Source organism: Amia ocellicauda, chromosome 6 (assembly GCF_036373705.1).
Source record: "Amia ocellicauda isolate fAmiCal2 chromosome 6, fAmiCal2.hap1, whole genome shotgun sequence".
In the NCBI taxonomy this organism is placed as follows: Eukaryota; Metazoa; Chordata; class Actinopteri; order Amiiformes; family Amiidae; genus Amia; species Amia ocellicauda.
In genome coordinates this window covers 12607766-12632218 of record NC_089855.1, presented here as the reverse complement: position 1 = coordinate 12632218, position 24453 = coordinate 12607766, and the positions used below count along the sequence as shown (strand labels likewise).

The 24453-nt window shown below is 35.9% G+C and overlaps 1 protein-coding gene across 2 annotated transcripts in view; it reads right to left on the bottom strand.

Moving 5' to 3' along the window:
- Positions 1-23872, bottom strand: part of myo16 (myosin XVI) — a 130390-nt gene extending 106518 nt beyond the window's left edge. For both annotated transcript variants that reach the window (XM_066706164.1, XM_066706165.1), the window contains exons 1-2: positions 23463-23872; positions 4294-4557 (exon numbers count right to left, since the gene is read on the bottom strand). In XM_066706164.1, coding sequence (XP_066562261.1) covers positions 4294-4519 — 226 coding nt within the window. In that variant the 5' untranslated portion in view covers positions 4520-4557; positions 23463-23872. The remainder of the gene's footprint in view (positions 1-4293; positions 4558-23462) is intronic.
- Positions 23873-24453: the final 581 nt, after the last annotated feature.

The window sequence follows — 24453 nt, the reverse complement described above, 5'->3', positions numbered from 1 at the left end:
ATAGCTCTTTTGTAGCACCATTTGTTTCATGTTGCATACAGACTCTCTTCACAGGCTTGCTTTCCATATTAATTTCATCCTCTAATGCTGAGAAGTGCCTGTTCTCTCTTGCAGGTGGCCAATATTCTGCCTCTTTCTCATTTACATGATTTGTCTGTTCCTGTTTGAGTTCCACTAAATGAACAGAAGCATGGTACTGTTTGTGCAAAAGGTGTGTGGGAGTGAGTGTCTATATGTGTCTATGTGCTGATGTTCATATCAACACAGACGGGTGGCTGTGAAGTCTAGAAGGTTAATACAAAACCTTGTGGTTTAATGGGGTGTTAATGATGCCTTTGTATTCTTAGTTATATTGTATTATAACACATTAACACATTTTCAACACATTTTTAACACATGTTAAAATTGGGTTATATTATTAACTACTTCATAAAGTCAGACATCAGTTTAACTAGGAAAAATGTCTTTGAACTCAATTCCCTTGTCCTATTTGTGTATTTGGATGCTTATACTGTACATGGAAAAATGCTATCTATAATTACTACAGATAAAGCTTTAATTTTTGGTTACAACACATATCTCTATACTATATATTAAATACTTAAAATATACAGATGTGTGAGGAGACTCTCTCTGTGATATGAAGTGTTTTCCTCTTTGTTTACAAACAGTTGTTGAGTTTATATTGAAAAATCAATATGAGAGATCAAGACGGTGTTAAACACAAGATCCAAATTCCCAGGCTAACCCTAGGGACCAGTAAATTACACAATTATTTGTCAGAACACAGTCTCATAATGGACAGATGTGCAACTTGTTAAAGTGTAAGCATACAGTATGAATATTGGGCAGGGTACTTGTATAGCACAATAGAGGATCCCACACAACGTCAAAGTAAGACATTTAGCAGTGTAGTACAGTAATGGTAATGGTATGCCTACATCATCTTGGTGGTGGGAGAGTGGTTGCAGACCCAAGATAGGCAGCATTGTAAGAAATTATCATGGTCGCTCTACATAAATGCTGAGTGGCATTTTAAACCTTCAGTGGCAAAGTGCTAACGTTGTATTTGTGAGAGAATTGAAGCATAATGGTTTCTCCAGCATCCTAAAAAACTGCTTGGGTGCACTGACAAGCCTAAAATCAACCTTACAGATTCTCACATCTGCTAAATATACAATCGAGTAGGTATGTAGGAAAATAGGACTACAATGAAGTCTGGTATGTTGAGAAACAATTTTTAGTGCAAATAGAGTAGAAGGTGCTTCTCAACCTTATTAATTAAAAGAGACCTCATAACATAACATGTTCTTATATGGAATCTCTTTATGTGGGGCCTTCTATAAGAATTTGGAGACTAATCATTTTCTCAGAAATAACAACAATTTCTGTGATAATTAAAACCGATTTATCCAATTTTCTGCTTGTGCCTTCATTTTAATGCAATGTTAGTTTGATGGCAAAACATAATAATTATTAATGGTGTGCATGCATCCCTGAATCCCTCCCTTTACAGATGTAAGGGTGACAGGTCTTAATTAAAATAAAATATTCAAACAGTCATTGTCATTTCTGTTCTAAGCATTATTCTTTAGGCTATATTAACACATTGAATTTTGGGATGATTGCTGCTCTTTTTTGTGCATTGAAACACATTTAAAAAAAGAAGGAACCTTACTCAAATCCTATAGATGTTACAATGAGAGTTCATATCGCTTCATTGTTCCCTGCTGTGTAATGATTAGTGCTGTTGGGAACCTGTGCAAATCATTTGTCACATTCTAATATTCTATGCAGTCTTAAAGCTATTTAATGTATTTGGACATTATCAATGGTATGAGATTAACTTTAGTGTCTCTCAGAAGGAGGAATGAAAGAAAATTCAATATTGTACTGTTAATATTGTGAGAATTGTTAATGTCAATTTAGCTTAGACTATTGGAAATACAAAAAAAAGAAGCAAGGGTCTCTACGCAAAATCCATAATTGAAGTGCCGTAAAATGTAAAAGTCAGCTTCAAAATCTGTATTTTGCATTTTTGAGAAGACTTGAAAGGGATAAATGTGGAATATAATTGTCTTCCACAATGCTGTATATCAGTGTGACCAGTATCCACATATGTACAGTACCGTCTCTTCCAAAACAGTGAAGACATGGCAGCTGATAAAATTAATATTGCCAGAGGCAATAGAAATTAATCTACTGCATATAAATGTGTCATGCAATATGAATCTTTTGAAACCATAAGCAAAGGCAGTGATTGCCTATTTTTTATAATTATTCATTAAGAGGAAATCAACCTGATCAATCTAATCCCATGTACTGTGCATTGTGCTTTGTGTGTGTTCTAATATGAAAAAACAATCTGAACCACTGGGTCACCTGTAGGAAAAATTTTAAATATTCAAAATTACTGCTCAGAGCATTTAGGTGTAATTCAAAGTTATACGTGTTTTGACAGATTAGAAAATCAGAAAAAATTTCAATGTTAAATGTCAATCATGAATACTAATTGAGGTAGAAATGGTCTTAAGATCACATATAGGTGGTTGTAAGGGAATTTGTTTGACTAATTGAGCTAAATACAACAGAGTTTATTTGAAAAAATATATATTTGGGAAACGTCTATACAGAGGAGCTTAACAAAGCTTTCTATCAAAACATTTAAAAAGCAGGACAGATACTGTAAAGTAGGAAATCTTATCTCGTCACTTCTCCCGAGATTTCACAAAATAGCTCAAATATGATCCTCTGCAGAGACAGTGACCGAAATAGATGCCTTCACATTAAATTAAATTATCTGAGAATGTCTCAAATGATACGACTCTCACTCTTTTTAGTCACCACATGGGATTTTATTGCTTCATACACAGCTAAAAAATAAAATGTCAAAAAGCACTCCCTCCTCTCCTGACCATTATTTTTCTGGAATCGTGGTATTTAATAGATTCAGTCCCTGCCTCTGTAACACATCTCTGCAGTTGGGATATTAACTTTTTGACTCCTGTATAATCAGTATGAAGAATGAGGTAATATTTCACAGCTAATAATTCTTCCCAGAAATTAATTTGCCCTTTTCACAGCAGGCCCAGTAGCACCCCTTAATTTAATTCCCCAGTGTTATTGAATAAGCAAAATGTTAGATAAACATTATATGGCAATTCAGGAGTGGTGGGAATATGAAGTATCCTGGTGGATTGTGTGACATGCAAGGTGAGTTGTTTTCCTTAAATTGATTTTCCAGCATTACGAACACATTACGGATTTTACCAGATACATGCTCGTCAATTGCAGATGAAGTTGATACGCAAATGCATTGGAAGAGAGGCTCACACAAAGGACATCATTTATATTTCAGTGAAGCAATTACAGCTCAGAGATTAGATATTAAAACCTTCTTTTTCAACAGCATGACGCCTGCTATTTAGAATGAATGATTTGCCCTCTTCAAAGAGAAAACAAAAGGACTGTGATTTACCAGATGCTTACTTCTGTGCCAAAACCTTAATTCAAAACACACAACATTTATATGCACCGCAAAATAAATGATTGAAATAATTTTACGCCTCAGTTAAATACTCTAGGCCGGAAAACCTAAAATTAAAAAAAAATGCATATTAAAAAAACAAGACCACTTTAGTTCTTTCCTGGAATCTCCAACTAAGATTCCTATTCCACAGCCCATTTTACGCTCACAGTTTTTGAAAAAGTTGGTCCAGTTCATAGAAGTTAAACAGTGACAATTATTTTATTCCATATCCTTGAATGTATTGTTATGGTTGAAGCAGCATTAAACTTTGGCCCATATTATTGTAGCAATACAATGCTATTTCATTTATTTTAGCATTTCCTATTGTATTGTATAGAAGATATTCTATCTGTTCTGTACTCCTTGACATTTAAGCTCAAACCTCCATGAGAAATCTATATGAAAGAGCATTTGTGGAGTTATAGGAAACAAAGTAGAATAAATCTACACCAGTGGTGCACAGGTCAAGGTGCACAATAATACATTTCCCACACAAAATCGTCTTTATCTGCTTGTCAGTGAGCAAGGTCTTATCAACTTAAATGACATCAACACAATAGATTTTCCAAGAAATTACAAATTAGAAACAAAATAAGACATTTGGAACAATGTAAAAGTACATTTAAAGGGAAGCATTTCTTGTGAGAGACAACATTGTTATAATTACGCCAGGCTAGAATTCATCAATATCTACTGTCACATCTTTTTATAACAGAACCCTAGACTTTAAGTGTTAACACACAGGAAGTTGTGTCTCTACATACCTTCTTTGTCATCGTGTTGAATAATGGCATCCTGTATGATGTCAGAGAGGGTGAAATGAATCTTGTATTTCTTCCTTTGTTTGAACTTGGATTTGTGTCCCACTTGTTTCTGCAGGGTTTTCTCTCGCTCATAGTAGGCCTTGATTTGGTCGCAGCGCATCCGCTTCACCAGCCGCTGGCGCTGGCCGAGAGGGAGGGACTCCAGCAAGCACTGGTCAATTTCCATGTTGTGAGATCGGAAAACATTACATAGCTGGAAACAACCTGCAAAAGGGAGGAACAAATGGTCAGAAATCCGTTTTTTGTTTAGTTTGGTTCCAGTCAGACACTCCATAATTATCCTAGACCCAACCACAGTGATCTTATGCTACATTTCCTTCATTATTGCTTGTTTCCTTCCTCCTCTTATTTTGCACTTTCTGCCATGTACTTTTTGAAATAAGTAGTGAAAACAGAACAGCTATCCCTGAACTCCTTATTTGAAAGGTCAAAAGTATGGGCATTACAATGTACACATAGTTATATTTTTCATCATAGTAGACAAGAGACTGATTAACAGGGCTGACCTTTGGGTATGATTTCAAGATATAAGTGGCTACTCTCCAAGGCTACATTCAATACACTGTATGAGACCTGTTAATAGTACAAAAGAGTAAACAGGTGTTTTCCACCCTCATTAGAGAAGGCAGTGCAAATGCTGACATAGGACTGTGCTTGACCTAGCTGCATACATTGAATAATGACAAGGAACATAACCAACATACTAAGTATGCTTACAGCGCCACTCACACCATTTCACAGGTCTCTCAGTGCATTTGATTATTTATGTCTGGGATGCAAAACTTCCTTTGGTTGTACTCCATTGGGAGAGTCCCAAACCATGTTGGAGCCTTTTGACTCTTTTGTATGCCATTCAAATATGCTCTGAAGAAAGCATAGCAGCATGGCTGAGATGTATGAGTAATTAACCAGAGAAGTTTGACTGAATTGTGGATTGTGGCTACCTGAGGAACTGAGTGAGAGGAGAAAAGAGAATTCAATATTTCATGATTTCCCAGTGAACAATGTGAAGCTGCTAGCCTGAGACCCACACAATAAACAAGTGCCATAGCAACTCCCTTCAGATCACGGTAAGTCCATGCTCCAGCATATTCCTATGAGGGATGGATCTTCAGAAAGCAGGGAGAACACGTATCCTATCACACACACACCCCAGCATCCGAGACTGAAGTTGGAGCTGTACTGATCAGGCTAAAAACGAGAGCTTGGAGGGGTAGGTCCTAATCACAGACTTTAAAGAACCAGCACTCACTATTAATGGGAAAATCATGAAAAGCTAAATCAGAACTATAAGTATGAAAACTGCCTAATGTTTTTGTTAAATGAGGTTCTCCTCTGTACTCAATCTACTGTGATTCCAGTAATTCCCTAAGTCTTTTTTTCACTCAGTTATAACGGTCCATCTATTTGATGTGTAATTTATGTCTTGACCTTACTGATTTTGTTTCTCAATGCCTAGCTTTCTCATACTAGTATGGAAATCAGAGCTGATATACTCAGGACACAATTCAGACTATATAACATAACACTTACTGTATTATCATAACTAAAGGGTGCACACATGCTCTTTACATTTAGATTTAGAGTTGGAATACATTGTATAATTCCATATCTATATTTATAAATTAGCTTACCTCCATAATTCAGCTAACATTATAATCTTATTGTCTGGGGGTTAAGCTATGCAAAGCAATTATAATAATTGTGAAATAGACATAGAATTTCCTGTTCACCATTAACCAGGCCATAAAGGCATGACAGTTTATTAGAGGATGGCTTTGGAGAATTGCCTCTGTTTCCGCCTTTGATCAAACAACAAAACTAAATGCCAGATTGCTCAGTTATCAAGCTGTGCCATGTCCAGTAGTTCAGGGCTCCAGACTGTTGTTTAAGTGCTAATTCTGCATTTTCCAAAGTGCAACATCTGCCACGGTTTTGCATTTCCAATAACGGCTTGGTGAAATTGAACTTCATAAATACCCAAACAGAGCGGAGTGGTGGTTTACAAGAAGGGGATTTGAAGTCCATCAATTGTTTTTGTGGTGCTTTGGGGGGACTTTAGTGAAGAAGGATTGTCAGAGATTTGCATACGCAGCAGAAACAAAGACTGCTATAGCATAAAAATAGCAGTTGCTGCCAGTTCTTTTCCCAAAGTGAGTGAGTTTTTGAGAAAGATTTAGTTCAGTGGCTCGGGCTTATTTTCAAAGTACAAACCAGAGGAATGTTGTGCTTTCATCTTCTGTCTGGAGCATAAGTGGCCTGGATCACATGGAACAATACATATTGCCCTATAATGTTCAGCATTCCTTGATGCATCCATTTTAGGTGTTTGTACCTACCTCATTAAACAGGCGATGTATGAAAAGAAAAGTTAAATGAGGAGGAGGTTTGTTATTATATCCACATTTTTATCTGTTTTCAAAGATGCCATTTGTCTTTATGATTATTACAGTGTGCTGTTATATACTTCTCTTATTAACCAGATAATGATATGGAATTATGTTAAATTACATTGGGGAACAGCATTGCCCAGAGTTGTAGTTTGTTTTCTGATTCTTGCTTAGGCAGCCGACAACCACGCTTGATGAACACCAGATCTAATCCTTGTAGTGATTGTATCCACTGTTAGTCAATCCCCTTGTCAGTATAAGAAAGAGAAACAGCACTCCAGACCTAGAATGGTATTTACACTTGGTCAGCACAGATTCTCTTGGATTATTCATCAGGAACAGCTCAGCTAGATCATCTCCTATTCCAGCCCTGCTTTGACAGAGACTCCAGGTATCTCCATGCTGGATCCCATTGTACTGTGAACTGTAGAGCATCCTATGGGATATACATTTCCTAAAGAAATCTAAACAGTTGTTGTGGTGTTTTATTTTTCATAGCCGCCAATGAGAGAAAGTTCTATTGAACAAAATAAAATATTCATGGGAAATGATTTAAGTACTGTAATGCTTTTTTGAAAATTAAATTGCTTAAGCCCTAGTTACTTTAAATATTTCACAAAAAAATAACTGTGACTCAACATCTTGTTTACATTTGCATTTTTTCCCCCCCATCTAATTTTCACAGTTATTTGGCCTGGTTCCCTTAGTGGTTTCCCCTGCCTCAGCTCTACATAATAATACATACCTAACTCCAAAAGCACATAATCTAAGGGGAATGAGAGACACAAGCCAACTGCACAGGCAATTCATTTATTCTCATCACATGTATTCATTAAAATTCCCACAAACCAAATAAGTTGTGAACACTGTATCCAATACATTTCCTTCACCTATTTTATACTCCTAACTGGGATACAATATAGGATTAAAGCAATTAAACAGCACAATCTTCTAATTCCAGGTAAAATATGTGATACAGGCCTATGGGAAATAGCATATATTGTATTTTTCCTTTGCTATGGTTTCATGGATTTACTGCTTGAAAGTTCACGCTGGAGTTTACAGATAGTTTAGTTTGCAAACATGCTAATTACGCACCCTACAGAAAAGATTCCCCTCTCAGATGCCCCTCTCCATAGATCACCATTTGTACGCTGTCAGAGAATCCTGTTGAGACTCGTTGTGAGACATGTCAAGAAGTCGCTGTTGGGAGGACAAACTGAGGTGGAGAGCAACAGGATGGATGGAAGATGCACAATGTCAAGCTGAGCTTACAAGATGGATGGGATCCACTCAGAGTATGATTGTCAGTGCTGTTGTTGGTACTGATTTCATTTCAGTGGATGACAACATGAGCCCAACTTGGGTTCAAACAGTGGATCAAGACCTTGGACTATGGACTAACCAACAATATTATCAGTTCAGATCCTCATAGAGTATGTCTGGAAGGCTCTACAGAGATTTGTTTCTAGGTGTTAACCACCTTCAAAGACCCTCAAGGAGCTCCTAATACACAAGTGAAATCTGCTGCCTTTCAGCTTGTTGGATAATCTAATTTATATCACAAGTACATGCTGTGAAGTGTGTACTGCTGTAATGATTGATCAAACACATTATTAGGTGTGTTTTGCTCTTCAGTGTGAAGTTCATGGGATTCCTAACTAAAAATGTAGCCAATTTTATCTCTTTCTGTGTATTACCTGATTACTTCATACTGAAGAAAACATATCATCTACATTTATTTTCCTTATTCTTCACCTAACAAAATTCACTAAAGCTACGTAAAATGCAATGGGAGTTATAGCAGAATCTCAAAACATAATGATAATGAGAGAACTGCACATATACACACATTTTAATACAACTGGCATATAATCATGATGTGGTATTTATATTTCTTCAAATAAGCTGCAGACAGAGAATACAAAGCCATCAGCAACAATATGCTGTTATCTGAACAACCCAGCCTTTGTGAAGAACACATAAACATGCAAGTGTTGTGAGGAACATGACAGATATTGATGCAATCGCACATGAAGAATGATTTCGAGACCTTCTGTAATTAGTGCACAAAAGTAGATAATTGTAACATAAAAAAGTCATTTTAGATATACTGAACTGCAACCTACAGAACATCTGTGATAGCCATTATTTTTTTTTGCTTTACAAACTCTGCCTGGCCATTGAGTAACTGTCACCTATTGATTTACATTAGAATATTTTTTAGTACTACAGTTAATAAAAGTCACAGGCAAGTTGGTCCTTGTAAATTAGCAAGAAGAAAGTGTTCTGCGTTTAGAAACGCTAAGCCGAATCGTATTGCATATTTATGCAGAACAGAAATTCTAAGCATGTTACTGAGCCCACCCTACATATATAGTATAAGCGCTCTTCAGGGGATTTTCTATGTGACCAGACTATAAAACAGTACCTGCAATCAGACTAATACAGAGGAGATACAATATGAATTATGTCTCTTGCTTTTTACTGTATACAGAATACCATCAATGCATGTACACTTAATCCCCAAACATGAGAGCTTCCAAGTGTGACCAGCAGAACAGATTAAAGGATATTTAATGCAACTATATATGCCATTCCCATTAACAGTCAATCTATATAAACTAAAATGCTATCATGCACACAGCCATACACACACAGACATAGAGAATTTCAAACATCATATTGATAGAAATCCAGCCACCGAGATTCTACCTTAAGCTAAACTCTGATACACACACAAACAAACACACACACGCACACACGCACACACACATATCCTTCACTTCGGTTAAAATTAATTTCTGGCAGCAGAAATCAGCAGAATATGACCCCATGCCTATCATACCGACTACACAAAAGATAGCAGGAAAAACTCTAAAGGGAGTAGAAACTGAGCAGATATTTTCTCCCACTGGTCTCCCCGGGCTCTCCTTTTCTCTTGCTCCAGCTATGTACACATCGCTGTGTATTCACCTTCAGGCTGTTCTTATGCTGTGTACAGCAGATCTGTGAAATAAAGTCTTTCTCTCCTTATGTGCGGTGAGAAAGAGAGGGTGTGATGCGATAGTTAAACAGATTTTCTGCCTTCAGTACAATCACCAAGTGCTTCGTGTTGCTGCTGTCTCAATAAAACAACTCCTGGGACACTGCTGGTCCCGATGAAAGAATGACTGTCATTTCTGTGTCTCAGAAGAGATACTGTCATACACAATCCATGTAGTGTATTATTCCACATCCAAGATTAGGCACAGTAAAATGTAATCTCAAAAATATAAATAACACAGACAACTTCACACAAACGTACATTCATTTGCATGTATGAGTGTATATATAAATAAAAGAGCACAAATAAAGATTTACATGCATATAGATGAACAGATGCATGCATACATATGAATAGAAAGACACATTCAAAAGCACTGTGGAGTAACACAATTCAACATCTCATTTACACATGGCAGGCATAAAACCAACAAGCACAGCACCAGAATTGACACAAACACACCCACACAAAAGACAAAAACATCTGTATTTCAGCATTCACATCCAATTACTAAAAAAAAAAACACAAACTGATCACAAAACAAGGTAAAAGCTTCCAAGTTCTTACTTACAGCATTTGATAAAATGATAATGGGACATTTTCTCAGCTCAAACAGTTGTGCAGCTACAGGTTCCAGCATTCTCTTATGCCACAGTTGTACCCACGAAATACATAATTCAGAGCCCTGCCTCGCATATTTAGTTTACCTCGACATGCATTATTTAAAGAAGATAGAATTCCAGCATCTTGTAGCAGCCCTCGCAGCCCGCTCCAGCTGCACCGGCTGCCTGACTGGAGATAAACCGCTGTGTGGCTCGAACCATGACTACTGCACGTGCTATTGTAGCACCAGTGATTGGCACGGCTCCTAATCCCTCATCCCTGGGAACTGGAGGATTTAATTGGTGCGCCGCCACACTCCTCCAGCTCTGAGGTGTGCTGCTGCACTGCGGCTATTACAGCCCTGACAGTTTAACTGCTTTCCAATAGCTTTTAAATGGCAACAAATTATGTTTGATAAACAGACTTAAATGTAATGGCAGTGCAAGAAACCTCTGCATTTTATCTCCATGCATGTCAGTGATACATCAGAGTGTGAGTCTGTCTATGCACAAACACAGACACGCACACACATACACAAATAATATATATAGTTTTTTTTTTTTTTTTTTTTTCCTCTACCTACCTCTAAAACACAGGGTATAAGAGTACGCTTTCAATATCTTTGCAATCCATCTTCAGGTCACACATTTAACTCCCACTTGTTTAATGGTGTACCACTAGAAATGCCATGTAGCCCTAAAAATGCATCTCACAACACAACATATTCTATCTTCCATTCAAAAAATATATTGCTGTTACCGCCACACCAACACCAATATGCCAATATTATAATGTATTTTATTTTTAAGGAAGGTAACTTAACATCAAAAATTGTTAAAAAACTATACCATTTAGTCATGGAGATAAATATGATTCCACTTGTATGTTTCTTTTTATGTCAAGATGAAAACAGACAAGTTGAGGGTCATATTTATCCACAATAAATCTGTACTTAGATAGTTACACTATGAACTATATAAACGGCAACCAAAAAGTAAAAGCAGATGCGTTTCATGGATACACAATAAACACAAAATAAACCTTGCATTTCAGTAATCCCCTTTTAAGGTCAAATAACTTGCTCTGTCCATTGTAGGCTCGCTGAAAAGATGCACAACCCTGCCAAAAGCCATTCTCAGAGCTGCCAGACACAAGGTAGCTGGATAACAGCCCTGTCAGCTAGAGGTCAGAAATGTCAAAAGCCAAGAATCTGAACCTCTCAATTTATGTCACGATCATGGAAAACCATTACTGATGTGTATTTGGTAGGTTACTGTCATCATTTGGATCACAAAAATGGCTCTGTTTCATTTTTACGTATTTCAAATAAGTGTAATTTATAACATTTTCACATAAAGTGTTATGTTTCTCTTATATTGGCTTTTGATCAACATTTTGAAAAATGTAGAAGTTGCACACGGAGGAGGCCCTTTCAATTTCAGGCACTACATGTGATTTTAAGACCTTGCACTTCCCCGTTAACGCCATAGCGAAAGTGGTGAAAAGGTTGTATGAAAATCAATGGTAGTAGAAGCAAGTTGTTTCAGTACTCTCTCGACAGTGTGTTTCACATTGTGTAATCACTACCACTCGATCTATTTCCTTGAGTCTGTGCATAAGTGCATGAACTCCAAAAGTCTGTATCTCTGACGACCATATTGATTTTGTCCTCTGGATTTTTTTGCAAAGAATTATTATGTTTGCAATGCATTCTGTTACTGGAATTTAACTGTATTTGCTTTGTGTTTTTATGCTTGTATTAAAAAAAAATCAGGTTCAGAATATAGTTTCACTCTGTTTTGTCTTGCCAAGAAAAATGGAACTCATGGTACCCAAATATCTCATCTTTAGCTGAAGAGGGGAAATAAATACATACTGTGTCCTCTAGGGACAGTAGTTCAGGAAAAGATGCTCTGTGATTATGAGCCTCACCTGCAATGATCCCGGGAGCCTCGAGGGATGACAGGAAAAGACTTAAAATGAGAGCAAACCTTGGATTAAAATCATATTCAATGGGGGCTCTGGAACAAACAACAATATGACAAATGCTAAGTAGTGGTTTATTAATAAAGCTTCCTTTGTCAGTGTAGGTTGTTGACAGTAAAAGGGCTGCCCTGAAAACAAAGCCTGAAGCAAACAGATATTCATATAATAATAGTAATTAAATAATTGAATAAATTAACACACTTTGCATTAAAATAATTTGTATACTTATGTATTTTTTGTATACTTATATCACCTGTGTACATAACATACATATAAATGTAAAGGTAAATAATTTAGCTCCTGCTGCAGATCTGATTAAACTAAATTGCTGTTAATTATCCATTCAATTGACACTGCTCAATAACGAAGCATGAAATGCAATATAATTTCATGCACCATTATTTGTAGGCTTAAAGATCTTCCTCATGGTCACTGAGTTATTTGCTTCCTTAACCAAGCAGAAGAGCAATGGCTTTAACACAACATAGAACAGAAGCAGAGGTTTTTATTATTATTATTTATTATTTATTTATTAGCAGACAAATGCTAATTAGCGGTTTATTAATAAAGCTTCCTTTCTCATTGTAGGTTGTTGACAATAACATTATTACGAGTTAAGCTAAGAAAGATAGAAGAGGACAGTGCTATCTGACTGGATTTTCCTAACCCATATTATTTTCTGTTTTGCCAATTTGTGGTAAATTTGCACTGTTCTTAAGAAAGGCAAGATCTAGACTTAATGCCAACTTAGAGTGGAGGCTAATGTCTGCATTTTAGGATTTTAGATCATTTTAATGAAATACCACAATAGTATTTGTTCCTAGATACTCCAGACTGTGATTTCCATCTATGCAACTGTAACTGCGAACTCACATCATATTATGAAACTTCAAAATAACTTTCAGAGATACATTTGAAGAGGTTGTGACTAAATCATTTAATCATTACCTAGTACCTATTCTTCACAGACAATGGAAAAGAAGACATAACTCAAAATATAGAGATCTTATAGAATGCTTACATTGATGTTCTATGTTTCACAGCTACAACAATCTCATATTCTCCATTCTCCACCATAAAGCAATACTAACTAAAAGTATTTAGAAGCTACAGAACAAAATAAGCTATTGCTGCTTCATTTGAGATGCATTTTGTACAAGTGTCTATACATAAAATAAATATGTATCCTCAAATTAATCTGATATGTTATTTGGGAATAGACGAACAGAAAATTATTCACATTTATTTCATTTTTTTTTAAGACAGAGAGAGAGACTTCCTTCCCTCAAGGATAAACTTGTTTGTTTTCTTGTTTGAATTTGATTTAGTTACAATAACCCAGTGCAAAACGGTCCTTTCTTTCATCAACAGAGTTGTCTTTTGTGGTTCTGTTCCCTGTAATGTATTTACACATTTCTGAAGGGTATTTTTCTTTGAAATTGCAGCCCTGGCAGAGAAATAGGCATCCATAATGTCACATGAGAGGATGCTTTGGCTTTAGCTGATGGGTTTGTGATTAATTTAGCTCATTAACCAACATTGCTGCAAAGGGTGCAAAAAAAGGCTTATTTGTAAATGGCAGCCTTGATTCAACTGAAAATGAATACAGAATAACACATCCGTAACTGCACTTGTAAAGATTTGTACAGAACTCAAAACACCAACTGTCCTATGAAAAATGAAACAATGAACATTTTAATGAAGCTTGTACAGTAAACCTGTTGTTGCAGACAATATTCAAGTATCATCATTTCATCACATATTTGTGGCCTGCCCCTGCATTTGTTTTCCTTTAGAGTGTCTCTGAGCAGGAATTTACAAGTTATGAACAATCTAGACAGCTGACCATGTAATAGCATTCCCGTGCCTCTCACACATGTGCAGCTGTGCAGATGGTTCCGAACATGGAATCTTGTCTGGTCTGAAATTCAGGAGAGGCCTTGAGCTTAATTCATCATATATATATATATATATATATATATATATATATATATATATATATATATATATATATATATATATATATATATATATATATATATATATATATATATATATATATATATATATATATATATATATATATATATATATATATATATATATATATATATATATATATATATATTCAAATTGAAATTTGAAAATAAAAACGTGAAATCATTCCAATGATTTAAAAAACTGAATGCAATAACGACAGTGAAGCTTGTGTGAAATTGTCCAGATCTAAATTTGAGAGGACTTCAGGAATCTAAACATTCAAAGCTATTATAAGGACAGAAAAAAAAATCCCACTGCCAAAGACAGGGATAGAGATTCGGAGTGTTCAGTGTTCACAATTTTTGGAAATCTGAAGATTCCTCTTCCAAAGGCAGGGACAGCCAAGCTGCTCCCCAAGCTGAGAGCACGCCATTGCCCCCCCACCCCCCCGCCCTCAGCTGTGGTCTAAACAGAGTCTTTCTGTTGCTAAGGAACACACAAACATACTACAACTGCCACCCGGAGGAGCCCAAATGAAGCGGGATGGAGATGCCAATTTTACACACACACTCTCAGATTTCTCTCAGATTTGGTCTCAAAATGCAACCCACAATAATTGAATTGTATGTATTAATTTCAGAATAAACAAGACTTGGGAATTCTAATTTTATTGATTATTATTTATAGTTCATATATAGTGATAGCATTGTCAGGTATAAAGCCTCCACATTTTGAGACGAGGTTTTCTGAACATTTGTTTTGTTTTAAAACCGGTCAAGTGTTCATGTACAGGTTGCATCAATTACGAATACATTCATTCAAACAGAAGAAATTGTCTATAATATTAAATGGTAAACACAAAGGCTATAATTGCTAGTCTGGTCACAGTTTGTGTTTCCCACTTAAGTTGTTCTGCCACAATATACTGTCACAGCAACCCATACAAAAATAAATATATTGACTTTATTATAAGTAGTTGTATAAGTCACTACACAACTGTTTAAAAAATAAGGCATGGTGACCTTATAGAGAATACTGTATCTTTTCATGATGGAAAATATTAAATTATGTAGCCAATGTGACCTTCACTACTGCTAATGAAGGTATCCATCTGCACAATGACAATGTTGACAGGAGTGTACAACTTCATATTCAAGCAACCTGAGAAAGTGGCCTGCTTATGAATAACTGAGGTCACTTTGAAAACAGTATTAGAGAATGATGTCCATGCAGTTTTTGAGCACATGGTGACAACTCTGCAAATGATTCATTGTTGTACTTTGCAAAGGCTGTTATTGCCAACTAAAGCTTCTTAAGTAAAAACAAAAACAGTTATGTTCATTTTTTGTTTTTTAACTCATGATTCAGATTAGGCTAAGTTAGTGTATAAATCGTATGAATTGTACTTCTGTAACTCAAAACCAGCACCTTCATTAACATTGTCATCAGCAACAACGACAAGTGTCTGCTTAATAATTGTGTATAGATGTATTTACTACTATAGTTGTAACAATGGTGTTATAAATGCCTATAAAATAATTGTTATATATTGGAGAAAGGTCACGTGACACTTGTGGTCACATGTGTGTGGTCCAAAATACATCACTCCCACACTAACAAAAAGCAAAGCTGTGAATGTAAACAAATTAAGCTTTATGTGCCATGTCTAACCATTTAGTTATTTTTTTTAATTCATTTTATTTATTTGTGTATGAATGTATGTATGACTATAGTTGTGTGTAAGTGTTCTTCCTTATGTGGAATACACATTACAGAGCCCATGGGGAAGTACCATTGGAAAACAAGAGATGCTGTATGTTAGGAAACTTGTCTTTTGTAATAATATATTGCCTCATGATTCAGACATATCAACAAAAAAAATGTTTTATGAATTCATACCCATTTATTGTGTCAAGGAACACTTAGGCTACTAGTAGTATACTTTTACTTGCTTTGGAGGCGTGTGTTCCCCACTGCAACATTATAATATGAAATCAGTAATATATCCCACCTACAATTACATACAAAAATGGATATTCAAATGTTGTAGTAAATATGACCACAATATGGTCACATTGTTTAGCTACTTGTTAAAAATAATCATGAAAGCCATTACAAATTGTGTACTTAATTACTAACAATGTTGTAATAATCTGAGCATTAATAATGATAATAATAATAATAATAATAATAATAATAATAATAATAATAATAATAATAATAATAATAATAATAGAATTGCCCCTAGTTTTTCCCCTAGAACTACTTAGTGTAAAATTCAAGTGAAGTAAGATTATCAACTACTATTCACTTATATTATTCACTATTCACTTTCAAATTATCTCAAACAATATTCAATACTAATATTCATAATGTTCTTTAAATCCATTTCAATAACAGTGAATTTTATAAACCCTCAAATGGCTAAACCTTTTATACTGAACTATCTTTATTCCAGCCTCTTTGCGAAGATCACTGGACCCAAATCTTTCTTCATATTCTTTAACCATCACCTTTCACCTTTGATATTTAAAGCTTCAACAAATATTTAGCTGACAAACATTATTTCACATAGCAATTACAGACATTCTGATGTGGGTGTGTTTTACACCTTCTCTGAAAATACATTTACTATTTTACATTTGATGTGTTCAAAACCACTTCCTGCTCTACCTGTATTGTAATACAGGTAACAAAAACAAACTACATTAGATATAAAATATTTTAAAATATTCTTGAAGTCCTCTCAAATTTAGATCTGGACAATTTCACAGAAGCTTTACTGTCGTTATTGCATTCAGTTTTTTAAATCATTGGAATGATTTCACGTTTTTATTTTCAAATTTCAATTTGAATATTTATAAACTTCAGACTCTAGGCTAATGCATCTACATAAAAAATAGCATTTATTCACGTTACCATCTTCAGTACAGCACAAGCTTGCAAGACTATGTTTTACTACAGAATGTGCAAGTCTATTTACATATCTAAGCTTTGACCTTGGAAATGTTCCAAAGCTTTTTTTATTATTATTACTATTAATATCTTATATCAAATATAACCTTTTTAACATCTAAAACTCTATTTTTAACAAAGAAGTCAAGTACATTTCATTGCACAGCCTTAACCATTCATAGCATATTTTGGATACAGCATCTGTATAACACAGAGCTTTGATTCTTTCACTCATTAGCTATACACATGCACAAATTGTCTCTCCCCCGGTGCCTTAACTGTAGAAGTAATTGCAGTGTGTCTGTCTTTGAGAAGCTACACAAATTGCAAATACTAAAATCATAACATAAAATGGAAAATCCCTACCAGCAATCCTATCCTAGAAAAAAATTGGCTCCTCTTGTATTCCTCTGTGCTGCTGAATCAATTTCACACTTACTCACCTCAACATCTCCATGATGTAATTCATTCATTCGTTTGATATTTCCATGGTAACCAGGCAACATGGTGACAGGTTAGCGAAGACTGTGCTGCCTGACTCCTAATGCATGGCAAGCAGCTGCCCCTACCCCGACTAGACAGAGAAGGTCTTACCCACGATTACGTACGTTTTCTGATTCTAGCCATGTCCCTGACAGAATAAAGCAAACAATATATAGCTCTACACTGGCTGCAAAATAACGTATAATACTAATGACAAAAGAATACAAAACAGGTAGATATTAATAACCTTAAGATAATAAAATACATGTTTTCCCTTTATAAATTAAAAGGTTGCTCTCTTTTCAACAGCATGCTGTCAGTGCCTGTGAATCCATTCTTTATCCATTGCAAACTATGCTGATTTTTCCTTGTTTTTGTGAAAATGTAGACTGACCTTGGAGAATGTTTTCAATAAGGAGCTTCAGCGTTTGCCCCCTCCCTTTGCTCCCAGTGCCAGACTGTTTTAATCCTTCATTACTGTAAGTCAGTATAGCACCTTTCACCTTGGTTATTGATTTATTTATGAAGAACAATTAGCTACAGTTGATATTTCAGACATTTTGCTATTTCCTATGGCTCCTTACAAATCCCGTGACCAACACTATACAACAACAAATATACAAACCCAGGTTCAGAAACATTGATTTTCAATTATTTTCCTGGCAGTAGTGCTATTTGAGATAATAGCAGTAATGTCCAGGTTGCACCACTGTTGTTGTGCAGACGTGTGAAGAATAATGGACTAATGGATTAAGTATAGGCTAATGTACATATGCAAAATGTATATAATGTATACAATGTATATATACATATCTGAGCTTGTCTGTCATATTCTTCATGTCTATTCTGTTTCTTCAGGCTGTGTTCCATTATCCCATGGATAGATTTTAATATATTACATTTTCAACAATGATAGCCAGTATAAAAATGATATTAATAATACAGCTAACTGAAACCTGTACTAGACTTTCTCTTTTTACATATTGTATCACACTGCAGATACCAGTGATCTCTTAAAGAAACATAAAGAAGTAATACTGTTAGTATGGTAGCTCAGGGTCAAGAAGGAATCAATGGATCCCTTTGGCTTTTATTCTCAACACAACTGGGAGGCTCCAGCAGCACAAAATGCTCAAAAGATTATCACAGAACTGGGCTTGAAAAGTCTGCTTACCAACTGGGAAATCTCTCAATGAAAATGTGTGTTGTACCTTCCTTCAGTGTTTTTCAATCTTGGCCATCCTTAGAATTGTAGTCCTGCATGATTTAAAAATCAGTTTCCTTATGTAGCTATGTAGATGCTGTTTAGATGTCCTTCACAATGGCTTATGAAGCTATTCGAAATGCCAGGGTGTTACCAATCCAAATTATATTATATTAATACAAAAAGCTAGTATATAGCTACAATATACACTTCTACCAACAACAGCCTACTGGCTCCTGTGCACTTTCAGACACTGTTGATTTTTATTCAGTTTTGTCACAGTCCACTGACTCATCACCAGGAATGAAACCTCAGATGACTAGTGACTTCTAAAGGCCAGGAGAACAACTTCCAAGCCCTGGAAGTTATTAATCCACGATATTTGACTCTTTCTTTCTCCTCTGCCTTTTACATATCTCTTTATCATCTTTCTTTATTATTTCTTCATAGAAAAGAAAAAGAACTGCAAGCTAAAATAAGTTAGAAATGCAGCCTCATATCAGATCCAAAGTCTGGCCTTTTCGGTGAATTACTCCATTGACCCTTCTGACGGCCCAGAAGGGAATATTAATTTACACAGGGATGGTGACAATTATGTACTGAGATTTACATTCTTCTGTAACTACTGTATTTAAGAGCTCCTTAAAGGCACATAGAGCTCTTGTGTATCCATATACAGGGGATGCACTCATAAATTAATAATAATAACCTTGAAAATGAAAGACATTCAATATATCCCATCCCAATATAGTCTCAGACATAGATGGCAAAACAAGAATTATTTCATAGGCTTTAATTAAATTCCAGTGCAGTGGTACAAACTAACCTAAAGCAATAAAGACATCTGGGAGGATGATAAAAAAGAACCACTTTTATAATGATTTTTAAAGAAGGAACTGTAAGTTAAATAAAGTATTAAACATGAAGCCAGATTAAACCAGAACTTTGACCCACCTGCTAATGAAATCTACAATCCTGCACCCTGTGGCAGTTTAACATTTGGTCAGATGCATCTTTCTTCTACTCATAAATATAACTGTGATTAGGTACATGTTTGTAGTTCACTATGGACAAGAAGTTCAAAGTTTTGATTTATTCTGACCCACAGTCATTAAAATAGGGAGTGGAGTGCACTGTACCAGTACTTAGTGCATTCTGTGAGTATTTTGCCAAGACATCTTGAGCTTCGTTTTCAGGCACATGTAGCAATGAAATAACCAGTGCGCCATAGGATTACAGCACGTTCCTGGCAGAGGATCTGTAACAAGGAGACATAAGAAGTGGCTTTATTGAGATGCTTTCTCACAGATAGACCAAGAATAGCCCACAAATAGCCCACACATGCTCAAAGGGGTTCATCTATGGTGATTGCCGGGATTGTGAGTCACTATTTCCACCTTTGTTTGGAGCAGACAATAAAAGTCATGGCACAATCTTCCATAAAAATAATGTATGCTTCAGACAGATGCCAGCACAGACATGCAGACATCCCCCCCTCCTGGAAAATATGAATTATCGTCTGAGCACTGCACTCAAAAAACAGGGCAACTCAACAGCCAAGGACCAGAAACAAACCCAGCTGACCACACACGGTCTGTACGTGAATTGTCCATTAAAAACACCCAACCCACTTCTTGGTTGCTCCAGAATATTATATCATTAGTGTGTTTCCATGATAAATAGGTGATTTTTCATGTTGTAGAACCTTCAAATGACATATTTGCACCCTGTTGGTCCTGGGTACCACTAATTTGAACCTCTGTTCATTATCAATGTGAAAGTGCTTCAGTAAGGGAATTTCAGAACTTCCCCTCCTCTGTTGATAGATATGAAATGTATGAGATTATGCAGAATTTCAAAGGAAGCAGATATATGCAACATATCGTCCATGACAGGATCCCATGCTGTAAAAAGACAAATGGTTGTAGCAGTAATTACAGCTGCCGGAAGACCTATGAAGATATGAAATCTTTTTTTTTCCCACCATTAAAATTCTGCTAATAACCTTTCCATTGATTTGTATCTAATATATAATCCAGTGCAGAATATTTCAAGAGTTATCAGATCATTCTGCCTGAGAGTGTATATATGAAGTAAATATATTTGGCAAGAGGATTAATATGTGGGGCCTCGCTGTATTCAAGAACCTTTATAAATTTGGTCCATTGCATCATTTTGTAGCATTTCGATTGGTTCCAGAAGTAGAGCTTGCCGCTTACAATGTAATGTGCACCTATTGAATAAAATACAATCAAAATCCTTGACTGTTTGCCAACAACTCTTAATACTGACCCTGACTTTTACCATCAACCATGACGAGCCAGTCAAAATCTATTAACCTTTCACCTATGGGCTTCCATAACCCATGACAGAGAATTAGAATGAAAAGACCATTGGCAAGACTACATGAACATAAATAAGGTAGCACTATATGTAGCAGCAATTTATGAAGAAAAAAAATACAGCAGCAAAACATGAAAAAAATAGTCTGTATTTTTGATATGAAGAGAGCTATAGTTTAATTGAGATTTTATGTCTATCTTGGTTAAGAAAATGTATTCTTAATTACGTATAAAACAAACCGAGCATAGATTTTTGCTTCATAATGTATATAATACAGTTTGCGGACCCTCAGCTTATCTTATGACAACATGAATACCAAACCAGTTCCACCATTTCCCACTTTTCGTTCCAACGCACTTTCTTGCCATATATCTTTGAAACTGATATGCCACTTGATATTGTTGGCTACGGTACTGTGGCTGTTGAAATAGATATGTTACTGAAGATAGGATGCAAGGCAAAACAGGATATACAGTAAGGTGAGGCTGCACTCCATGTGGAAATGTAATTAAAGCAGAAACATTACAATATGAAACATCTATGTCCATTTCAATTAAGCTAATTAAATTCTGCTATGCTCCTCTGAAATAAGACCTCAGTAATATTATCACACTGAAAAATGTCTATGTATGATCATAAATAAAAGGATGTTTTCAGAATGTTTTCGCTTAATATATATTTATGATGGAGCTGAACAATACAGATTACACACAACAGGGAATACTATTTTACAAGCTACCATTCTAGCAGCTGACAGACCATTCATCAAAACTCCACTGGGGATACTTATCAGATATTCATTACCACCTATCTGGTAACCAGACAGTTTTCAAACATAAATCACTTCTCAATTATAATTTTGTTTGAATGAAAAGCATCTACATGTGTTGCATCACCCGGTTCCAGTAACATGAGAACATGATTTTCTTCTCATGCCATACATTTCTTTCTTATTAGACGTATTCTGTCAATGGAGACATTTTCATTCTATATTTAGTCTATTATACCTGTCATAAATACAGTCCTACAAAACAAATATCACATAAACATGCAATATTGTCATTTTGCAAACAAAAAAACTGTTGCTGGTAATGATAAATTGCGAAAAAGTGAATGCAAGAAGCGTATTATGCAAAACATTCTGTTTAACAACTTACACATATATCTGTGTGGCAAGGAGGAATAAATCCTACCGTGATGACATCATATAATATGTATGGTGTAGTACAAGTGATAGAAATCTGGTTTATTAGCATGAACATCTTTTAGAAAAAATGAGAAAAGAGATGTCTAAATCTGTTTCATTGTCTTTTGCATTGAAAGTCCTCAGGTTTGATTTGTGTGCCAGATTTGCTATCCAGCACCTAAGCCAGCAGATGGTCTTTGATTTGCTTTCTATGTTCCAGTCCGCAATACAATTATGTATGTGTGTGTGTGGTGGTGGAGGTGGGGTGGGGGTGGGGGGTCATTAAAAATGCTCCTAAATCAGGTTAATGTAATTAGTTCATTATAGGTTACAATCCAGGAGCCCATTCACACATCAAAGAACAGTATTTTGAACAACTGAAAAGCACCATCTGTGAACTTGCCACACAAAGGTGGACAGACTTATTTACCAAGCTCTTGTGTTGATTAGATGAAGTTATTAGGGGATAGAAGCAGCATCTGGTAAGGACAGCCGAGGTTTTCACAATAAGAGCAATGAATGTGAAAACAATATTGGCAATCAAAGAAAAGCATGATCATACAGTACAGTTGTAAGCTGTACAAAGTCATCACATTCTAGATCTGCATGTATGTTTTAAGCAAACATTGCAGCCAAAGATGCACATAGAATATAATTTGAAAAGTATACCACTTGTCATATTCAGAATCCAAAGTATATATACAAACATTTGTTTTAAAGCAGGCCTAATTTTTTCCACAAACTGTGTTGTAAATAAAAAGTGTTTTAACAGGATGACAACATACCACTAAGCACTCCAAGACATCAACAAACCCCATCCACGATTTCAAAGAGTGAAAGCAAACGGATATATTTCAGAAAGACTTGGTACTGACACAGGCCTGGTACGGATTCCTTCGTCACATGCTCTGGTGTTTCAACAGCAGCACATACCTTTCTGGCACAGGTCCTCATATATCCCCAGATTCTGGAAGAGCCCCAGTAACAACCCTGCACTGTTCGTCCACTTCCACAGGCAAAGATCCTCCCCAACTCAGGCATCAGACTGGCTCATCGCTCTCTGGCAGAAAGAGACAGTCAGGATCTCTCATTACAGCTGCTTAGCAAAACCCCACCAGCTGCACAGACTGACACTCAAGTTCCTGCATAGGGAGTTAACTCTGGCAGGAGGCGTTGGGAGTTCAGGTTATTAATAATGTGCCTCCAATCTCTGTGACTTGTCCAAACTGTACGGCAGTGTACAGATACGGGTGAGCCAGCTCCTTACTCAAAACTTCCTCCCCCTTTCCTTTTTTTCTCTTTGCTAGGCTGCTGCAAAGTTCAGACTGTAGCAGCCTGCTTCTAATCAGCATGACAAAGGCAAGCTGGTTGACCCAACAGAGCTAATTCCTGGTTCGTAGAGACCGCTGAACAAAGAGGTTACACTGGGACGCTAGGAATTGTCACTATGTAAAATGGACCGACATCTTCTTAAAGGGAAAGCACAGGGGAATTTTGCTGCAAAGTCTCTATGACAAGAGGTTGTTCTGAGCATCGGACAGTGAGCAGCTGTCCTGATGATCTTGCTACAGTTTCAGTTCAACCGTTTTCAAAAGGGAAACTGAGTACTGAGGTGTTCTCTCACACAGAATTTGTCACACAGGTATAGACCATGGTATAGCTTAAAGACAATGTAGGTTAAATTATTGTCTTTTGGGGCTACAGCAAATTTGAACTCAACATTGCCTATAACGTTGCCTATAATAAAGATGTACAATGGATACCATGGTAGTACTGTATAGTAAGAATATACCTCAGAATATCACAGACATTCTTGTTTTACATGTTCATATACATGTAGGCTATGTGTGTACAGATGTGTGTTTGTTTGATATTTTATGTTTATGTGTGTGTGTGTGCAGATACTGATATAGAGTCTCTTTGA